This window comes from Salvelinus namaycush, chromosome 9, assembly GCF_016432855.1.
Source record: "Salvelinus namaycush isolate Seneca chromosome 9, SaNama_1.0, whole genome shotgun sequence".
NCBI classification, from domain to species: domain Eukaryota; kingdom Metazoa; phylum Chordata; class Actinopteri; order Salmoniformes; family Salmonidae; genus Salvelinus; species Salvelinus namaycush.
This window is the reverse complement of record NC_052315.1, coordinates 9,453,137-9,475,915: the sequence shown is the minus strand read 5'-3', so window position 1 is coordinate 9,475,915 and position 22,779 is coordinate 9,453,137. Positions and strand designations below refer to the sequence as shown.

At 40.9% G+C, this 22,779-nt stretch overlaps 1 protein-coding gene across 1 annotated transcript; it reads left to right on the top strand.

Moving 5' to 3' along the window:
- The first annotated feature begins 285 nt into the window (after positions 1-285).
- LOC120053653 (guanylate kinase-like) lies at positions 286-22,160 on the top strand. The gene is made up of 7 exons (XM_039000818.1): positions 286-397; positions 625-666; positions 11,510-11,606; positions 11,955-12,093; positions 13,734-13,818; positions 20,392-20,477; positions 21,168-22,160. Exons 1-7 carry the CDS (start codon positions 286-288, stop codon positions 21,201-21,203), a joined length of 597 nt encoding a protein of 198 aa, XP_038856746.1. The 3' UTR covers positions 21,204-22,160.
- Positions 22,161-22,779: the final 619 nt, after the last annotated feature.

The following is a 22,779-nucleotide window of genomic DNA, read 5'->3' as shown; positions in this document are numbered from 1 at the left end:
CTCCTGTGGTCGGTAGTAAGTGTTGAGTCATTTGTGATGGCTTTGTAACTAAACTTGATATTCTTGTACTTGTCTCAACAGGAAATAACGAAGGTTCAGTCGACCAAAAAAGAAAGATGCAATTCGTAAGAAGCAATTTGTTATTTTGCATATCACAGCCACACATTTTCAATAGAAAACTAGTTAGTTCAATTGAGAACAAGTTTTCACTATTCAATGTAACGTATAGCTTTTCACAGGTTTAATGTTTTTCACTGCACCCTCCTCTCCCTCTCCTGCAGTGTTATGTCAGGACCCAGGCCGGTTGTTCTGAGCGGCCCCTCGGGGGCAGGGAAGAGCACGCTGCTGAAGAAACTGCTGAAGGACTACAAGGGAGTCTTCGGCTTCAGCGTGTCACGTACGTTTTGTATCACCAGATGTAGTTTCCAGCAGTAGGGCAGCAGTATCTATCCCCGCTGGTGCGACTGGACCATGAGGAAGACCAATGAACACTAAAGAAACCATATACAGTTAGGGTTGTCTTGCATAGCATTGACAGGTTGAGGCTATTGATATCATTCTGTATCATATGATCACAGAATAGGATGGATGTTGAATTGATGCTCACTGAATGTGTCCTTACAGATACAACCCGGGATCCACGTCCAGGAGAGGTAGATGGCAAAGGTACAGTAAAATGTTTTCAGTCAAAACATAGAATCATGTCAGTAAGCCCAGAAAGATCAGTGGCGCTCTCCAGGCCCAGAATGAAGCTTCCATCTTTAGTAAGAAATGTCTACTGTATGAACGCAGAAACTGGAATTCAATATGTTACATTTGTACATTTTAGACATTTAGCAGTCACTCCGATACAGAGATAGCTAGGTGGGACAACCACATGTCATAGTAAGTACATTTTAGACATTTAGCAGTCACTCCAATACAGAGATAGCTAGGTGGGACAACTACATGTCATAGTAAGTACATTTTTCCTCAATAAAGTAGCTTTCAGCAAAGTCAGAGCTAGTAAGGGGGGGTCAACTGCGAGTGTTACTTCACGAAAGGCATTACTTTCTTATTTGGGGGGGGGGGATTATTTAAGGTGGTTTCACATATAGTCCTCTTTAAAAGAACTGATCTCAATCCTCTTTAAAGTGAACTGGGGTAAAAAAAATAAAACTGAAATAACTATTCTCTTTGTATTCACACTGCCTTTGAATGAGGACTCAACTCTTTTGCCAGTTCACTTCACCTAGTTTGTGGACCGAGTCCTCTTTGCATTCACATTGATATGTTTAGAAAGGAACCAAGATCTTTTTCCTACCTGCACTCTGGATTTTTACAAAGTGCAGGACAAGCCATTCAATCAGAATGGGTTATCGGACTGTAGCTAATAGGTTACAATTATGTCTCATTTTAATTCAATGCAATCTGAAGATACTATTAACATGCACATTTGATTGCTAACAGAATAAATAGCAATAGAATAAATGCAGAATAAATAATGTTGTAATTTAAATTGTACAGGCTACTGCCCCTTTAAGAGCTAGAATAGATTTTGTACCCTATGTTGTGATTCTTACCAAATAGGTTGTCTTCTCACACTATTCCTAACCCCACAATAAATAAACAGTTTATGAAGCTCTCTTAGCCTATAGTTCACATTTTGCGAATAAATAATCTGAACAAACAAAAAAATACACACATTTTGGAATTTCTGTGCATCCTTGACAATCGCTAATCAACATCCCAAAACAGCACATTTTTTCCCCTGCGAACCTGCACATCTTCTCTCGTTTGTGGCACCAATGTGAGGGGTTATACCAGGGGAAACAGTGTTGCAATAGTCTAGTGTGTGGTGCGGGAATAATGACAAGCGAACCTGGGAAGTTTTGCATTCACATTGCCCTAAAAAAAGGTAACCGTACCGCGGAATTCAAGCGAACCAAACTCCGACCACTTCTCCAGATGGTCTCAGTTCGGTTCGCTTCTGGGGCTCTTTTGAGGGGTCTGAGTTCCTTTGGAGTGTTCACACTGCACACAAAAAAAACATAGGGGTGGGAGGGCCAAGAGACCAGCGGTGGCAGAACGAAATGCTCGGGTTGGGGTGTAGGGTTTGAGCATAGTCTGAAGGTGGAGATGGGCAGTTCCTCTTGCTGCTCCGTAGGCTTGTAGCTGCAGCGCCATGACAACCTGGTCTCAGAGCAACATGTATTATATTTGACAAAAATCTGTGCCACTCCATTTAGTATGATAGGTTACATTTCAATGGCCTAAGAATGTAATAGCAGTCATACAATGTAATGAATTGTAGGACATATTGTATATACTGTATGTCCCATGTCTTGATAGTTTAGTATGATATGCTACTTTTGACTGCTTTAGTATGATAAACTATGTTAGGTTAGGGGTTAAGATTAGGGTTAGGAGTTAGGTTATTGGGTTAAGGTTAGGGGAAGGCTTAGCTAACATGCTAAGTAGCTAAAATTGTCTTTGATGAGATTCAAGCATGCAACCTTTCGGTTGCTAGACTTTCACTTTATGCAGCCACCCAACCACCATGACCAGCCACTCTCCTTTTGTTTTTGCCTTAAGTAACCTACTGTCATACCAAACATAACATATCATACTAATTTAAGTGTCACGTATTTACGTAGGCCAATGTTATGTAATGTAATTTAACATAAAGTAACATACTAAATGGAATGGCCTGGATTTTAGTAAAATTTCATACGTTTTGCTCAGACCTGGCATTGGCATGTTGAGTGTGGTGGAAGCTATCTGCTCACAATTGCTGTATTTCTGAATAGACTACTGTTCAGACGACAGCTGACTGAAGAGCCAAAAGTTGTTTTCTATCGTAAATAAGTCCTAATAAAGACTGGAGACAATGGTTAACCTTTTACTGCAGTGGTTTCTTGGTAGTCTTAATCAAATCTACTTTGAAACAAAAGTATACACCTCACACACATGGTTATGGGCTTAAGTCATCTGTACGCTCTTAGAAAAATGGTTCTATCTGTCCCCAAGGAGTCCCCTTTGAAGAACTCCTTTTCTTTCCAGGTAGAACCCTTTTGGAGTCCATGTAGAGGGTTCTAAATAAGAATTTGTTCTTAACTGACTTGCCTAGTTTAATATTTTTTTTTTAAACATCTCTGGAGAGACCTGATAATAGCTGTGCAGCAACGCTCCCTGTCCAACCTGACAGAGCTTGAGAGGATTTACCCAAGAAGAACCCTTTTGGTTTCGTCATACCCAGGTTGAACCCTCTGGGTTCCTTGTAGAGGGTTCTACATGGAACCCAAAAGGGTTCTCCTATGGGGACAGCTGAATAACCCTTTTTTCTAAGTGTACCATGTCAGACATACAGTGCCTTCGGAAAGTATTCAGATCCCTTGACTTTTCAACATTTTGTTACATTACAGCCTTATTCTAAAATTGATTCAATTGTATTTTTTTCCTCAATCTACACACAATACCCCATAATGACAAAGCAAAAACTGTTTTTTAGAAATTGTTGCTAATTTATCATTTTTTTTAAACGTAGTATTCCGACCCTTTACTCAGTACTTTGTTGAAGCAGCTTTGGCAGCGACTACAGCCTCGAGTTTTCTTGGGTATGACGCTACAAGCATGGTACACCTATTTGGGGAGTTTATCCCATTTCTTTTCTGCAGATCCCCAAGCTCTGTCAGGTTGGAGGGGGAGCGTTGCTGCACAGCTACTATCAGGTCTCTACAGAGATGTTAAAAAAATTATATGTATATATTTAACTAGGCGAGCCAGTTAAGAACAAATTCTTAATTAGAATGATGGCCGACCCCGGCCAAACCCAGACGACACTCGGCCAATTGTGCGCCGCCCTATGGGACTCTCAATCACACCCAGTTGTGATACAGCCTGGAATCGAACAAGGGTCTGTAGTGATGCCTCTAGCACTGAGATGCAGTGCCTTAGACTGTTGCGCCATTCGGGAGATGTTCAATCAAGTTGAAGTCCGGGCTCTGGCTGGGCCACTCAAGGACATTCAGGGACTTGTTTCGAAACCACTCCTGTGCTGTTTTGGCTGTGTGCTTAGGGTCGGTATCATTTTGAAGGTGAACCTTCACCCCAGTCTGAGGTCCTGAGTGCTCTGGAGCAGGTTTTCATCAAGGATCTCTCTGTACTTTGCTCCGTTCATCTTTCCCTCGATCCTAACTAGTCTCCCAGTCCCTGCCGCTGAAAAACATCCCCACAGCATGATGCTGCCACCACCATGCTTCACCATAGGAATGGTGCCAGGTTTCCTCCAGACGTGATGCTTGGCATTCAGGCCAAAGAGTTCAATCTTGGTTTGATCAGACCAGAAAATCTTGTTTATCATGGTCTGAGAGTGTTTAGGTGCCTTTTGGCAAACTTCAAGATGGCAGTCATGTGCCTTTTACTGAGGAGTGGTTTCTGTCTGGCCACTCTACCATAAAGGCCTGATTGGTGGAGTGCTGCAGAGATGGTTGTCCTTCTGGAAGGTTCTCCCATCTCCACAGAGGAACTCTAGAGCTCTGTCAGAGTGACCATCGGGTTCTTGGTCACCTCCCTGACCAAGGTCCTTCTCCCCCGATTGCCTAGTTTGGCCAGGTGGCCAGCTCTAGGAAGAGTCTTGGTGGTTCCAAACTTAATCCATTTTAAGAATGATGGAGGCCACTGTGTTGTTGGGGACCTTCTATGCTGCAGACATTTTTTTTGTACCCTTCCCCAGATCTGTGCCTCGACACAATCCTGTCTCAGAGCTCTACGGACAATTATTTTGACCTCATGGCTTGGTTGTTGCTGTGACATGCACTGTCAACTGTGGAACCTTTTTATAGAAAGTTGTGTTCCTTTCCAAATCATGTCCAAAGAATTGAATTTACCACAGGTGGACTCCAATCAAGTTGTACAAACATCTCAAGGATGATCAGTGGAAACAGGATGCATCTGAGCTCAATTTCGAGTCCCATAACAAAGTGGCTGAATACTTGTAAATAAGGTATTTCTGTTTTATTTTTTTGCTAAATTTGCAAACGTTCCTAAAAACCTGTTTTTGCTTTGTCATTATGTGGTACTGTGTGCAGATTGCTGAAGATATTTTTTCATGAATACATTTTAGAAAAAGGCTGTATCATAGCAAAATTTGGAAAAGGTCAAGGGTCTGAATACTTTCCGAAGGCACACTAGAGTTGAAATGTATTCCATTTTTAGTTTTCATCCCAATATAAAAATGTTATATACATCACAGAAGACCGAAAATATAAAAACCCGTTGACATGGTGTCACGTAGAGTAGGCCAGAAGGCTAAACTGGAAAACCTAACCTCTATCAAAATAAAAAGATGGCGGAACTGCAAAAGTTCTTCTGTGCAAAGGTGTTTATTTACAAGGTGATTCCGGAACAAAAAACAACAGTACTGCCATCAAACGTCTACCTTATGGGACAGCTTAAAACAATGCTGCCCCATCCACAGCTCAATCCAAAATCCCTCTCATGAACTGAAAGAGAGGCTCCTTTTGTAGGGCTAGCCCCTCCCCTCAGAACAATTAACACTAATTAATTAAGCAATTAACTATACAAACCTACATTTTCCATTAACTAAACCTACTAAAGGATATACATTGCAACATGTTTTTTAAACAATACCACAACATAACATTTACAACATTACATCACTACTGACAGTATCTTTCAATATGCCCATATGCCCATTTACATTAATGAGCCATTTGGGACAGGCACTATAAAGTCAGCCCAATCCCTTAGCTCGGGTCCTTTTCCAGCATACCCGGAAGCTACAGAGATGGAGAGAGAGAGGAACAGAACGAACAAACAAAGCGCTCATCCACAACATTGATAAGTATAATAAATATTGCATATCTTAAATATGAACACTGACAAGTATGAAATGTATGTACTAAGACAGAAGTTAATTTGTGTGTCGACCCACATTGTTAACTTATCTTATAACGGAGCAGGGAGGAGTGATGAATGTGTGCGTGCGTTAAAGAACCAAATGCTGCCCGCGGCCAGTGACGGACTTCTACGTCACACATGGAAACATTTAAATATTGTTTATTTATTATGAAATTTAAAAAAAAACGTTCCACCCATGAGGCTACTAGGTCATTTGACTGCAGGAAATGCAGGACAGAAAATGCATGTAGTTGCATGACATATTACAGAGATACTTTACATTACAGTATCCAGTCATTTGTGTTGACTAGATTCTTATGGCTTTTGGGAATCAAATCCACAACCCTGGCGTTGCAAGCACAATGCTCTACTAACTGATCCCCACGGGACCCACTATATACAGTTAAAGTCAGAAGTTTACATACACTTAGGTAGGAGTCATTAAAACTCGTTTTTCAACCACTCCACAAATTTCTTGTTAACAAACTATAGTTTTGGCAAGTCGGTGAGGACATCTACTTCGTGCATGACACGTAGTTTTTCCAGCAATTGTTTACAAACGGGTCAGAAGTTTACATACACTAAGATGACTGTGCCTTTAAACAGCTTGGAAAATTCCACAAAATGATGTCATGGCTTTAGAAGCTTCTGATAGGCTAATTGACATAATTTGAGTCAATTGGAGGTGTACCCGTGGATGTATTTCAAGGCCTACCTTCAAACTCAGTGCCTCTGTGCTTGACATCATGGGAAAATCAAAAGAAATCAGCAAAGACCTCAGAAGAGAAAATTGTAGACCTCCACAAGTCTGGTTCATCCTTGGGAGCAATTTCCAAATGCCTGAAGGTACCACGTTCATCTGTACAAACAATAGTGCGCAAGTATAAACACCATGGGACCACGCAGCCATCATACCGCTCAGGAAGGAGACACATTCTGTCTCCTGGAGATGAACGTACTTTGGTGCGAGAAGTGCAAATCAATCCCAGAACGACAGCAAAGTACCTTGTGAAGATGCTGGAGGAAACAGGTACAAAAGTATCTCTATCCACAGTAAAACGAGTCCTATATCGACATAACCTGAAAGGCCGCTCAGCAAGGAAGAAGCCACTGCTCCAAAACCGCCCAAAAAAGCCAGACTACGGTTTGCAACTGCACATGGGGACAAAGATCGTACTTTTTGGAGACATGTCCTCTGGTCAAAAGAAACAAAAATAGAACTGTTTGGCCATAATGACCATCGTTATAATTGGAGGTAAAAGGGGAGGCTTGCAAGCCAAAGAACACCATCCCAACCGTGAAGCACGGGGGTGGCAGCATCATGTTGTGGGGGTGCTTTGCTGCAGGAGGGTCTAGTGCATTTTACAAAATAGATGGCATCATGAGGAGGAAAATTATGTGGATATATTGAAGCAACATCTCAAGACATCAGTCAGGAAGTTAAAGCTTAGTCGCAAATGGGTCTTCCAAACTGACAATGGCCCCAAGCATACTTACAAAGTTGTGGCAAAATGGCTTAAGGACAACAAAGTCAAGGTATTGGAGTGACCATCACAAAGCCCTGACCTCAATCCCATATAAAATTTGTGGGCAGAACTGAAAAAGTGTGTGCGAGCAAGGAGGCCTACAAACCTGACTCAGTTACACCAGCTCTGTCAGGAGGAATGGGCCAAAATTCACCCAATTTATTGTGGGATGCTTGTGGAAGGCTACCCTGAACGTTTGACCCAAGTTAAACAATTTAAAGATCATGCTACCAAATACTAATTGAGTGTATGTGAACTTCTGACCCACTGGGAATGTGATGAAATAAATAAAAGCTGAAATAAATAATTCTCTCTGCTATTATTCTGACATTTAACATTCTTAAAATAAAGTGGTGATCCTAACTGACCTAAGACAGGGAACTTTTACTTGGATTAAATGTCAGGAATTGTGAAACTGAGTTTAAACGTATTTGGCTAAGGTGTATGTAAACTTCCGACTTCAACTATATAAAACCTGTAACTTCCAGCTTTTCTGTACCTACAGACCTCCATCACTACCTTGTTTCCCTCTTTTGTACCAACACAACCTTCACACCATCTCTTCACCTACATAACCCAGCCTACTCCATTCCGACTGACACTGAAGCTCCCATGCTTCTTAACTCAAGTGAACTGCAACAGTGGCTCTCCAAATGATCCCCCTATAAGATACAGCAATAAACATTATTTGTTGTGCCTTTTTTTTTTTTTCTCCGTAGGCCTGTTCTGTCTGCCTATGCTTCTGGGGGCTACATTACTGCCCCTAGCAGACGTCCTATCGTCTGTTTCATCTGCAGGTGTAGCTATCGCCTCTTCATTTTGTGTTCTATCCAACCATGTCTAAATGCCATTCATAAAAACATTGTGAAGAGAGAGTGATGGGGGTTACTTTCATCTTCACAGTATAGAGTGACCAAACTAAACAATGCCAAGTGCATACTAGTTATGGTAAAAATACATCTAATATTCTCAGGAATACAAATGCCAGTTTGCACTTTGTGGTAAAAAGCTTTTGAAAATAGCCCCCTGTGATTCCTCAGTGGATCTACTCTCCTGACCCCCCTCCCTTCCCCACCCCCCAAAAAATAAGTTGTCACATCCATAAAATGTCTGTTACTGTATGTACCCACCATTAGCATCACAACATTCTTGTTGAGATTGATAGGCTTCATAGTAAAGCCTTTTGTTTGATTTTGGATATACTCCAGTTCAGTAATGTTAATTGAAAGTATGGATCATAGCTGCTAGCACAATCTGGTCCTGTTGTCAAGGCAGATATCCTCAGGACTATTCTATTCATTTGATCAATACGTCTATGTGATTTCCTACGACTTAAGCAATAACAGTTTTTGAGGAAGATAGCTGTTTGATGTATTCTATTTCCCCCCAGGAATATGGATAATGGAGAGTTAAGGCTTGATGTCTTCTTCAGTTGAGCTCTAGTTTTATATATTTCGATTTTTTTTAAATAACTTAACGCAGTAACTGCACTACCAGGACGATGAGCTTTGCTGGATTCAGTCTAATGAGATTGTCTATTAGTTTAATTTTTTTTTTTTTTTATATACAGTGGGGAGAACAAGTATTTGATACACTGACGATTTTGCAGGTTTTCCTACTCACAAAGCATGTAGAGGTCTGTAATTTTTTATCATAGGTACACTTCAATTGTGAAAGACGGAACAAACTCCCCCACGACGCCAGGTCAGCGGAGTCAATCACCACCTTCCGGAAACACCTGAAACACCACCTCTTTAAGGAATACCTAGGATAGGATAAAGTAATCCTTCTAACCCCCCCCCCCCCCCCTTAAAAGAGTTAGATGCACTATTGTAAAGTGGTTGTTCCACTGGATATCATAAGGTGAATGCACCAACTTGTAAGTCACATTGTATGACATTGCATGACATAAGTATTTGATCACCTACCAACCAGCAAGAATTCCGGCTCTCACAGACCTGTTAGTTTAACTTTCTTTAAGAAGCCCTCCTGTTCTCCACTCATTACCTGTATTAACTGCACCTGTTTGAACTCGTTACCTGTATAAAAGACACCTGTCCACACACTCAATCAAACAGACTCCAACCTCTCCACAATGGCCAAGACCAGAGAGCTGTGTAAGGACATCAGGGATACAATTGTAGACCTGCACAAGGCTGGGATGGGCTACAGGACAATAGGCAAGCAGCTTGGTGAGAAGGCAACAACTGTTGGCGCAATTATTAGAAAATGGAAGAAGTTGAAGATGACGGTCAATCACCCTCGGTCTGGGGCTCCATGCAAGATCTCACCTCGTGGGGCATCAATGATCATGAGGAAGGTGAGGGATCAGCCCAGAACTACACGGCAGGACCTGGTCAATGACCTGAAGAGAGCTGGGACCACAGTCTCAAAGAAAACCATTAGTAACACACTACGCCGTCATGGATTAAAATCCTGCAGCGCACGCAAGGTCCCCCTGCTCAAGCCAGCGCATGTCCAGGCCCATCTGAAGTTTGCCAATGACCATCTGGATGATCCAGAGGAGGAATGGGAGAAGGTCATGTGGTCTGATGAGACACAAATAGAGCTTTTTGGTCTAAACTCCACTCGCCGTGTTTGGAGGAAGAAGAAGGATGAGTACAACCCCAAGAACACCATCCCAACCGTGAAGCATGGAGGTGGAAACATCATTCTTTGGGGATGCTTTTCTGCAAAGGGGACAGGACGACTGCACCGTATTGAGGGGAGGATGGATGGGGCCATGTATCGCGAGATCTTGGCCAAGAACCTCCTTCCCTCAGTAAGAGCATTGAAGATGGGTCGTGGCTGGGTCTTCCAGCATGACAACAACCCGAAACACAGCCAGGGCAACTAAGGAGTGGCTCCGTAAGAAGCATCTCAAGGTCCTGGAGTGATCTAGCCAGTCTCCAGACCTGAACCCAATAGAAAATCTTTGGAGGGAGCTGAAAGTCCGTATTGCCCAGCGACAGCCCCGAAACCTGAAGGATCTGGAGAAGGTCTGTATGGAGGAGTGGGCCAAAATCTCTGCTGCAGTGTGTGCAAACCTGGTCAAGAACTACAGGAAACGTATGATCTCTGTAATTGCAAACCAAGGTTTCTGTACCAAATATTAAGTTTTGCTTTTCTGATGTATCAAATACTTATGTCATGCAATAAAATGCAAATTAATTACTTAAAAATCATACAATGTGATTTTCTGGATTTTTGTTTTAGATTCCGTCTCTCACAGTTGAAGTGTACCTATGATAAAAATGACAGACCTCTACATGCTTTGTAAGTAGGAAAACCTGCAAAATAGGCAGTGTATCAAATACTTCTTCTCCCCACTGTATATATATAATTTTGTCGTTAGAAAGCATTACTAGCACCTTCATAGAGCATTTTCACCTTTATTTACATCTATCGCAATCCTCTTTTCCCAGTGAGACATCTATTTTACCAGGACATATTTGAATGTGCTGGGATTCCTTCTCAATCTGAACACACCTGTTATGTTGCAATGCTAATGTGTATGTGTTGATATGAGTAGCTGTAGGTTCATTATGAGCATTGTTGTCCCTGTTGAAGTGATTGTGACAAGGTTGTCCTGTGTTCCCTACATGGTTCCCCCCAATGTGTTAGATCCACTGTGACTGTGATGTAGAGGAATAATATAATCCCAATGGTAGGGGACAGTAATGTGTTAGTTTGATGTGTGCCCTGTACACCCTCTCTCCTTCTAAACTGTTATATACTGTACTGTGTTCTATACTGTTCCTCTTGCATCCAGACAGCGTGTCTTTTTTGCCTGTTTCTAATCACCTTCCACATTTCATACTTGGGGGTCATTCATTGTGTGATTTGCTTCTAGTGATGTCAATGTTAATTTCCCTAATTGCTTGTAATGATGTGAATAAAAATGTCTCTGTCTACCTATACTTATCCTTGCATTTTGTTCTATATCACCCTTTTTTAGTGCCTGAATACTAATCATTATACATCTATTGTACCCTGTAAATTTACCCTTTATTAGTTTGAGAGAACTCCATCCAGCCTGACTGATTACTAACGGTTTCTTCTTCTCTCCTGTCTGTTTCAAGATTACCACTTCACAAACAGGGAGGCTATGCAGGAGGATATTGACACGGGAGAATTCATTGAGACTGATGAGTTTTCTGGCAACCTGTATGGAACAAGGTAGAGTACATTTTCTGAACTTTTGGTTTGCACCAAAATGTCTTAGAGTATTTAAAAAATATATTTTATTACACTAGGCAAGTTAGTTGTGAACAAATTCCTATTTACAATGATAGCCTAGGAACAGTGGTTCAACTGCCTTGTTCATGGGCAGAACAACACATTTTTTTACCTTGTCAGCTCGGGGCTTCGATCTAGCAACCTTTCAGTTACTGGACCAACGCTCTAACCACTCGGCTACCTGCCGCCCCTATGTATGAATCGGGGATAATCAGTGGTATAATTTTCTAGTTTGTTCAGCGGAATCGTGGATGCAATTAAACATAGCTATGTTTCTATTCTCCACAGTAAGTGTGCTGTACAGGACGTGAGGGCCAAGGGCCTCATTTGTATTTTGGATGTGGATATTGCGGGAGTGAGACACATCAAGGAAACTGACCTGGACCCCATCTATATTTCAATCCAGCCCCCCTCCATTGAGGTCCTGGTAAGAGTCCACAACCATACATTGCACAGCGTTGTTCTACTGCAAGGTTCCGCAACAGGTGACAAATTCGGCCCGCAAGCAATATTATTTGGCCCTCCAAAGTTTTAAGTTAACAAAATAGAAGAAATCTGTTGTTGGACAAAGGATACTGTAAAATCACCAGAAATTCAACTAATGATTTTAATTTATAAAATCTGTTCCCAACTATACCCATGGATAAATTGAAAGACATATGTGATTGTGTCTCAATGTAATCAAGGTATTAAATTATGTTATTGTGAAATACATAACACATTTGAGATTATTTGTGGCCCATTTGTAGTGTACAAATTATTAGGGGTTCACAGCATAGATTTGCCACTTTTTTGCTAATTTGGCACACAGAAACTAGAGGCCATGAGTAATTTAATCAAAAAGAATGGCACCAATTGGCTTATAGGCATTGCTGTTGTAAGAAGTCTTACTTAAATCCTGATATCCGCCTCCCCGTTTGACCTGAAACTGTGTACGTAGGTGTCTTTCCTCATGTTGAACACATTTGCCTCAAGGACCCATAAAGACCAGTCTCAATGTCAACAGTGAAGAGGCAACTCCGGGATGCTGGCTAGTGTCTGTGTTCTTTTGCCCATCTTAATCTTTTTCTTTTATTGGCCAGTCTGAGATATGGCTTTTTCTTTGGAACTTTGCCTAGAAGGCCAGCATCCCGGAGTTGCCTCTTCACTGTTGATGTTGAGAATGGTGTTTTGCAGGTACTATTTCATGAAGCTGCCAGTTGAGGACTTGTGAGGCATCTGTTTCTCAAACTAGACACTCTAATGTACTTGTCCTCTTGCTCAGTTGTGCACCTGGGCCTCCCACTCCTCTTTCTATTCTGGTTAGAGCCAGTTTGCGCTGTTCTGTGAAGGGAGTAGTACACAGCGTTGTACGAGATCTTCAGTTTCTTGGCAATTTCTCGCATGGAATAGCCTTCATTTTTCAGAACAAGAATAAACTGATGAGTTTCAGAAGAAAGTACTTTGTTTCTGGCCATTTTGAGCCTGTATTTCGAAACCACAAATGCTGAAGCTCCAGATACTCAACTAGTCTAAAAAAGGCCAGTTTTACTGCTTCTTTGATAAGCACAACAGTTTTCAGCTATGCTAACATAATTGCAAAATGGTTTTCTAATTATCAATTAGCCTTTTAAAATGATAAACTTGGATTAGCTAACACAACGTGCCATTGGAACACAGGAGTGATGGTTGCGGATAATGGGCCTCTGTACGCCTATGTAAATATTCCATAAAAAATCAGCCGTTTCCAGCTACAATAGTCATTTACAACATTAACAATGTCTACACTGTATTTCCGATCAATTTGCTGTTATTTTAATGGCCAAAACATTTGCTTTTCTTTCAAAAACAAGGACATTTCTAAATGTCCCCAAACTTTTGAACAGTAGTGTATATTTATAATTATGTTCCGGATAAATAACCATTTGCTCAGAAAAAAAGCAGCCTGGGGCTGAATCTAGTTGCCTGCCATTCTTCTACTATGCAGTTTAACTTTTTGCATGCTTGCTAGACCTGAGATGGCCACATGAAAAGTTTGTTCTTGAAATGTATAAACTGAAAATGCTTGGGGAACATTAATGTGTACAGGAAGAGCGTCTGAGGGATAGAGCGACGGAGACGGAGGAAAAGATCCAGAGCCGCCTGGAGGCAGCACGGATTGACATGGAGGAGTGTAGGTTCACCATACTGTCCTATGTAATCATGGAGGAGTGTAGGTTCACCATACTGTCCTAAGTAAATATGGAGGAGTGTAGGTTCACCATACTGTCCTAAGTAAATATGGAGGAGTGTAGGTTCACCATACTGTCCTATGTAAACATGGAGGAGTTTAGGTTCACCATACTGTCCTAAGTAAATATGGAGGAGTGTAGGTTCACCATACTGTCCTATGTAAATATGGAGGAGTGTAGGTTCACCATACTGTCCTATGTAAACATGGAGGAGTTTAGGTTCACCATACTGTCCTAAGTAAATATGGAGGAGTGTAGGTTCACCATACTGTCCTATGTAAATATGGAGGAGTGTAGGTTCACCATACTGTCCTATGTAAATATGGAGGAGTGTAGGTTCACCATACTGTCCTAAGTAAATATGGAGGAGTGTAGGTTCACCATACTGTCCTATGTAAATATGGAGGAGTGTAGGTTCACCATACTGTCCTATGTAAATATGGAGGAGTGTAGGTTCACCATACTGTCCTAAGTAAATATGGAGGAGTGTAGGTTCACCATACTGTCCTATGTAAATATGGAGGAGTGTAGGTTCACCATACTGTCCTATGTAAATATGGAGGAGTGTAGGTTCACCATACTGTCCTATGTAAATATGGAGGAGTGTAGGTTCACCATACTGTCCTATGTAAATATGGAGGAGTGTAGGTTCACCATACTGTCCTATGTAAATATGGAGGAGTGTAGGTTCACCATACTGTCCTAAGTAAATATGGAGGAGTGTAGGTTCACCATACTGTCCTATGTAAATATGGAGGAGTGTAGGTTCACCATACTGTCCTAAGTAAATATGGAGGAGTGTAGGTTCACCATACTGTCCTATGTAAATATGGAGGAGTGTAGGTTCACCATACTGTCCTAAGTAAATATGGAGGAGTGTAGGTTCACCATACTGTCCTATGTAAATATGGAGGAGTGTAGGTTCACCATACTGTCCTATGTAAACATGGAGGAGTGTAGGTTCACCATACTGTCCTATGTAAATATGGAGGAGTGTAGGTTCACCATACTGTCCTATGTAAATATGGAGGAGTTTAGGTTCACCATACTGTCCTATGTAAACATGGAGGAGTGTAGGTTCACAATACTGTCCTATGTAAATATGGAGGAGTGTAGGTTCACCATACTGTCCTATGTAAACATGGAGGAGTGTAGGTTCACCATACTGTCCTATGTAAACATGGAGGAGTGTAGGTTCACCATACTGTCCTATGTAAATATGGAGGAGTGTAGGTTCACCATACTGTCCTATGTAAATATGGAGGAGTTTAGGTTCACCATACTGTCCTATGTAAACATGGAGGAGTGTAGGTTCACAATACTGTCCTATGTAAATATGGAGGAGTGTAGGTTCACCATACTGTCCTATGTAAACATGGAGGAGTGTAGGTTCACCATACTGTCCTATGTAAACATGGAGGAGTGTAGGTTCACCATACTGTCCTATGTAAATATGGAGGAGTGTAGGTTCACCATACTGTCCTATGTAAATATGGAGGAGTGTAGGTTCACAATACTGTCCTATGTAAACATGGAGGAGTGTAGGTTCACCATACTGTCCTATGTAAACATGGAGGAGTGTAGGTTCACCATACTGTCCTATGTAAATATGGAGGAGTTTAGGTTCACCATACTGTCCTATGTAAATATGGAGGAGTGTAGGTTCACCATACTGTCCTATGTAAACATGGAGGAGTGTAGGTTCACCATACTGTCCTATGTAAACATGGAGGAGTGTAGGTTCACCATACTGTCCTATGTAAACATGGAGGAGTGTAGGTTCACCATACTGTCCTATGTAAACATGGAGGAGTGTAGGTTCACCATACTGTCCTATGTAAACATGGAGGAGTTTAGGTTCACCATACTGTCCTATGTAAACATGGAGGAGTGTAGGTTCACCATACTGTCCTATGTAAACATGGAGGAGTGTAGGTTCACCATACTGTCCTATGTAAACATGGAGGAGTGTAGGTTCACCATACTGTCCTAAGTAAATATGGAGGAGTGTAGGTTCACCATACTGTCCTATGTAAATATGGAGGAGTGTAGGTTCACCATACTGTCCTAAGTAAATATGGAGGAGTGTAGGTTCACCATACTGTCCTATGTAAATATGGAGGAGTGTAGGTTCACCATACTGTCCTATGTAAATATGGAGGAGTGTAGGTTCACCATACTGTCCTAAGTAAATATGGAGGAGTGTAGGTTCACCATACTGTCCTATGTAAATATGGAGGAGTGTAGGTTCACCATACTGTCCTATGTAAACATGGAGGAGTGTAGGTTCACCATACTGTCCTATGTAAATATGGAGGAGTGTAGGTTCACCATACTGTCCTATGTAAATATGGAGGAGTTTAGGTTCACCATACTGTCCTATGTAAATATGGAGGAGTGTAGGTTCACCATACTGTCCTATGTAAATATGGAGGAGTGTAGGTTCACAATACTGTCCTATGTAAACATGGAGGAGTGTAGGTTCACCATACTGTCCTATGTAAACATGGAGGAGTGTAGGTTCACCATACTGTCCTATGTAAATATGGAGGAGTTTAGGTTCACCATACTGTCCTATGTAAATATGGAGGAGTGTAGGTTCACCATACTGTCCTATGTAAACATGGAGGAGTGTAGGTTCACCATACTGTCCTATGTAAACATGGAGGAGTGTAGGTTCACCATACTGTCCTATGTAAACATGGAGGAGTGTAGGTTCACCATACTGTCCTATGTAAATATGGAGGAGTTTAGGTTCACCACACTGTCCTATGTAAATATGGAGGAGTTTAGGTTCACCATACTGTCCTATGTAAATATGGAGGAGTGTAGGTTCACCATACTGTCCTATGTAAATATGGAGGAGTGTAGGTTCACCATACTGTCCTATGTAAACATGGAGGAGTGTAGGTTCACCATACTGTCCTATGTAAACATGGAGGAGTTTAGGTTCACCATACTGTCCTATGTAAATATGGAGGAGTTTAGGTTCACCATACTGTCCTATGTAAATATGGAGGAGTGTAGGTTCACCATACTGTCCTATGTAAATATGGAGGAGTGTAGGTTCACCATACTGTCCTATGTAAATATGGAGGAGTGTAGGTTCACCATACTGTCCTATGTAAACATGGAGGAGTTTAGGTTCACCATACTGTCCTATGTAAATATGGAGGAGTTTAGGTTCACCATACTGTCCTATGTAAATATGGAGGAGTGTAGGTTCACCATACTGTCCTATGTAAATATGGAGGAGTTTAGGTTCACCATACTGTCCTATGTAAATATGGAGGAGTGTAGGTTCACCATACTGTCCTATGTAAATATGGAGGAGTTTAGGTTCACCATACTGTCCTATGTAAATATGGAGGAGTGTAGGTTCACCATACTGTCCTATGTAAATATGAAGGAGTGTAGGTTCACCATACTGTCCTATGTAAACATGGAGGAGTGTAGGTTCACCATACTGTCCTATGTAAACATGGAGGAGTGTAGGTTCACCATACTGTCCTATGTAAACATGGAGGAGTGTAGGTTCACCATACTGTTCTAAGTAAATATGGAGGAGTTTAGGTTCACCATACTGTCCTATGTAAACATGGAGGAGTGTAGGTTCACCATACTGTCCTATGTAAATATGGAGGAGTGTAGGTTCACCATACTGTCCTATGTAAATATGGAGGAGTTTAGGTTCACCATACTGTCCTATGTAAACATGGAGGAGTGTAGGTTCACCATACTGTCCTAAGTAAATATGGAGGAGTTTAGGTTCACCATACTGTCCTATGTAAATATGGAGGAGTTTAGGTTCACCATACTGTCCTATGTAAACATGGAGGAGTGTAGGTTCACCATACTGTCCTATGTAAACATGGAGGAGTGTAGGTTCACCATACTGTCCTATGTAAACATGGAGGAGTGTAGGTTCACCATACTGTCCTATGTAAACATGGAGGAGTGTAGGTTCACCATACTGTCCTATGTAAATATGGAGGAGTTTAGGTTCACCATACTGTCCTATGTAAATATGGAGGAGTGTAGGTTCACCATACTGTCCTATGTAAACATGGAGGAGTGTAGGTTCACCATACTGTCCTATGTAAACATGGAGGAGTGTAGGTTCACCATACTGTCCTATGTAAACATGGAGGAGTGTAGGTTCACCATACTGTCCTATGTAAATATGGAGGAGTTTAGGTTCACCACACTGTCCTATGTAAATATGGAGGAGTTTAGGTTCACCATACTGTCCTATGTAAATATGGAGGAGTGTAGGTTCACCATACTGTCCTATGTAAATATGGAGGAGTGTAGGTTCACCATACTGTCCTATGTAAACATGGAGGAGTGTAGGTTCACCATACTGTCCTATGTAAACATGGAGGAGTTTAGGTTCACCATACTGTCCTATGTAAATATGGAGGAGTTTAGGTTCACCATACTGTCCTATGTAAATATGGAGGAGTGTAGGTTCACCATACTGTCCTATGTAAATATGGAGGAGTGTAGGTTCACCATACTGTCCTATGTAAATATGGAGGAGTGTAGGTTCACCATACTGTCCTATGTAAATATGGAGGAGTTTAGGTTCACCATACTGTCCTATGTAAATATGGAGGAGTGTAGGTTCACCATACTGTCCTATGTAAATATGGAGGAGTTTAGGTTCACCATACTGTCCTATGTAAACATGGAGGAGTGTAGGTTCACCATACTGTCCTAAGTAAATATGGAGGAGTTTAGGTTCACCATACTGTCCTATGTAAATATGGAGGAGTTTAGGTTCACCATACTGTCCTATGTAAACATGGAGGAGTGTAGGTTCACCATACTGTCCTATGTAAACATGGAGGAGTGTAGGTTCACCATACTGTCCTATGTAAACATGGAGGAGTGTAGGTTCACCATACTGTCCTATGTAAACATGGAGGAGTGTAGGTTCACCATACTGTCCTATGTAAATATGGAGGAGTTTAGGTTCACCATACTGTCCTATGTAAATATGGAGGAGTGTAGGTTCACCATACTGTCCTATGTAAACATGGAGGAGTGTAGGTTCACCATACTGTCCTATGTAAACATGGAGGAGTGTAGGTTCACCATACTGTCCTATGTAAACATGGAGGAGTGTAGGTTCACCATACTGTCCTATGTAAATATGGAGGAGTTTAGGTTCACCACACTGTCCTATGTAAATATGGAGGAGTTTAGGTTCACCATACTGTCCTATGTAAATATGGAGGAGTGTAGGTTCACCATACTGTCCTATGTAAATATGGAGGAGTGTAGGTTCACCATACTGTCCTATGTAAACATGGAGGAGTGTAGGTTCACCATACTGTCCTATGTAAACATGGAGGAGTTTAGGTTCACCATACTGTCCTATGTAAATATGGAGGAGTTTAGGTTCACCATACTGTCCTATGTAAATATGGAGGAGTGTAGGTTCACCATACTGTCCTATGTAAATATGGAGGAGTGTAGGTTCACCATACTGTCCTATGTAAATATGGAGGAGTGTAGGTTCACCATACTGTCCTATGTAAACATGGAGGAGTTTAGGTTCACCATACTGTCCTATGTAAATATGGAGGAGTTTAGGTTCACCATACTGTCCTATGTAAATATGGAGGAGTGTAGGTTCACCATACTGTCCTATGTAAATATGGAGGAGTTTAGGTTCACCATACTGTCCTATGTAAATATGGAGGAGTGTAGGTTCACCATACTGTCCTATGTAAATATGGAGGAGTTTAGGTTCACCATACTGTCCTATGTAAATATGGAGGAGTGTAGGTTCACCATACTGTCCTATGTAAATATGAAGGAGTGTAGGTTCACCATACTGTCCTATGTAAACATGGAGGAGTGTAGGTTCACCATACTGTCCTATGTAAACATGGAGGAGTGTAGGTTCACCATACTGTCCTATGTAAACATGGAGGAGTGTAGGTTCACCATACTGTTCTAAGTAAATATGGAGGAGTTTAGGTTCACCATACTGTCCTATGTAAACATGGAGGAGTGTAGGTTCACCATACTGTCCTATGTAAATATGGAGGAGTGTAGGTTCACCATACTGTCCTATGTAAATATGGAGGAGTTTAGGTTCACCATACTGTCCTATGTAAACATGGAGGAGTGTAGGTTCACCATACTGTCCTATGTAAACATGGAGGAGTGTAGGTTCACCATACTGTCCTATGTAAACATGGAGGAGTGTAGGTTCACCATACTGTCCTATGTAAACATGGAGGAGTTTAGGTTCACCATACTGTCCTATGTAAACATGGAGGAGTGTAGGTTCACCATACTGTCCTATGTAAACATGGAGGAGTGTAGGTTCACCATACTGTCCTATGTAAACATGGAGGAGTGTAGTTCCTCTTTACTGTCCTACGTAAACTGGTTTTAAAACTACAAATGTTTGAGGGATGTGAATTGAACTAAGGACAGGCCATTGCATGCTGTTGACAATGAGTTTTCATTTTTGTTTCTTCACTCTTCTGTTATAGGCAACGAGCCTGGATTGTTTGACATTGTCATTGTCAACGATGACTTGGATGAGTCCTATGAGAAGTTGCAAAGTGTTCTTAAGGAGGTGAGTCTGAAAATAAGATGGCTGTCTTATGACTAGATACAGGAGATAATGACTAGATACAGGAGATAATGACTAGATACAGGAGGTAATGACTAGATACAGGAGGTAATGACTAGATACAGGAGATAATGACTAGATACAGGAGGTAATGACTAGATACAGGAGGTAATGACTAGATACAGGAGGTAATGACTAGATACAGGAGGTATTGACTAGATACAGGAGGTATTGACTAGATACAGGAGGTAATGACTAGATACAGGAGGTATTGACTAGATACAGGAGGTGTGGATGACTAGATACAGGAGGTATTGACTAGATACAGGAGGTGTGGATGACTAGATGTATGCATTCCATGTTGGAGAAGAGTTTGTATGTAGGTATGTATGTTCTATAACTATATATATATATTATTATGTCTTTCTCAAAGGGACATGTCGGAAGACGTTCAAGGCAAAACCTGCGATTTTTAATTTAATTTAATGGTTATTACACAATTTGAAAAAGGACTCTGTAATTACAGATCCCCTCGTGAAAGTTATTTCTCATGTTTAATTACTCATGATCTATTTTATGTTATTACAAGTCCTTGTTCCAGTATGTAACTAATATATTTTGTAATTTCACCTTTGTATTACCATGTTAAGAGCTCCAACCCAAATGTTGAGCACTTTCTACTCCCCTCAACAGGAAATACTGAAAGTTCAGGAGGGCATCAAGTCGTAAGGAGCTACAGTAACAGCGTCCCAGTCTTCCTCTTGCCTGGTACCTTACAGGAGATACATAAACCAACATTTGACCCCAGCTAATTTCGATTTAGCCACAAAAGGAAATGTTCTGAGGGTTGCCATATGGTGACTGTGGGGATTTCCACAGAAACGCATACTACCGTATGCACCTAAGACTCAAGAAGATGGTCTAAAACTCTTAGGTTGTTTTCCACATTCATTCAGTCTGTCATTTATGAGGAATTTTGAGTAAGACAAAGGGACGTGTAGAGTATACAGTCGATACAGTTAAAAGTTAACGTCTACTTCATACCTTACTGCCAACTGGGTTTCAGCCATGTAAACAAATAGAAACCACTGCCAAAGCCAATAGACCTTCAATAATTCAGAGTTTTGTGGTTATAATCTAAAGGTTTGACAATATACTTAACATGCCCCTGACTTGTGCGATGACCATCCCGCATACAGTATGATGGACAAACAACCCGAGAAGTAGTAAAACAAAAGTTGTGCATAAAACGGTGTCTTAGCTGTGAAATGTCATATTAGCGGACTAGCTTTGAGGTAAACACTGCTATGTCTTCATCTTAATCTAATTATATTCTTATTGGTCAAATAGTAAAACACCATTCTGTGTTCTGTAGTCTCATTTTTCTCTCGGTTTTAAGCAATGATAGTGTAGTCTGAATGATGTTACACCAAATGTAAAGATGTGTATGGTGGGGTGTTATACTAATTTAACAGTATTTGTGGATGAATATGTAACTGACTGGGTAACGATCAAAGCACCTCAACACACAGCTTTCATAGGTCAAAGGTCAGACCTGAGGTTGTCAGTTTAACTCGCAGGTCAATTACTGTAGCCATCCATCTGCAGAAAAGAACATGTGTGTGTCTTGTAGTGTATGTTTTTGTATGCAACGGCGCTAGACAAATAAAAAGCACTTACCACTTACCACTGTTTAATTTGTCTTTCAGTGCATACATCACCTGTCACAAGGTACAGGAATACTCAATGAAATCAAACGATCATCAAAAATGCTTAATTTACTCATGATCTTATTCTCCATTTATACAATATAACAAGACAATTGAAAACATGTAAAACATTGCAATAGTGTAAATATTTCACTCCTAAATATCTATACAGTGTATATTTAAATATCTGTCTATATGTATCTACCGATAGGGATTTCAACATTCCTCTCTTTGTGAGACAAAGCTTTATGCTGGTAGGGGCCCTTGCTATGCTTTGGGCTCTGATCTGTCTCGTTGGCTAATAAATCACAAAATCTATAAATCTAGCTCATGAAATATTAACTTTTGTAATGTCCAATGCCGCAAACTCAAATGAACAATGATTTCACGTTTTCAAACTCGTGCAACTGTATTTGCATAAATCATCTAACTAAACATTTCCCTGATATCATGAAGCTGTAATTCAACCAAAGCCAAACTCATTCAGACAAACACTTAAAACTTTAGACAGCCATTAATACATACACATTTGACCAGTCCCCATTTTACATTTGTAAGACATCACATATTTGTGACCAGGATCTGGGCTATGAAGA

What these genes read in the sequence shown, in the direction of transcription:
- LOC120053653 (XM_039000818.1), top strand. Translation starts at nt 286, where the DNA reads ATGTCAGGACCCAGGCCGGTTGTTCTGAGCGGCCCCTCGGGGGCAGGG. An exon ending in GGCAACCTGTATGGAACAAG is followed by an intron (nt 11,607 to 11,954) that starts GTAGAGTACATT and finishes TATTCTCCACAG; the next exon opens with TAAGTGTGCTGTACAGGACG. An exon ending in TGCAAAGTGTTCTTAAGGAG is followed by an intron (nt 20,478 to 21,167) that starts GTGAGTCTGAAA and finishes TCCCCTCAACAG; the next exon opens with GAAATACTGAAAGTTCAGGA.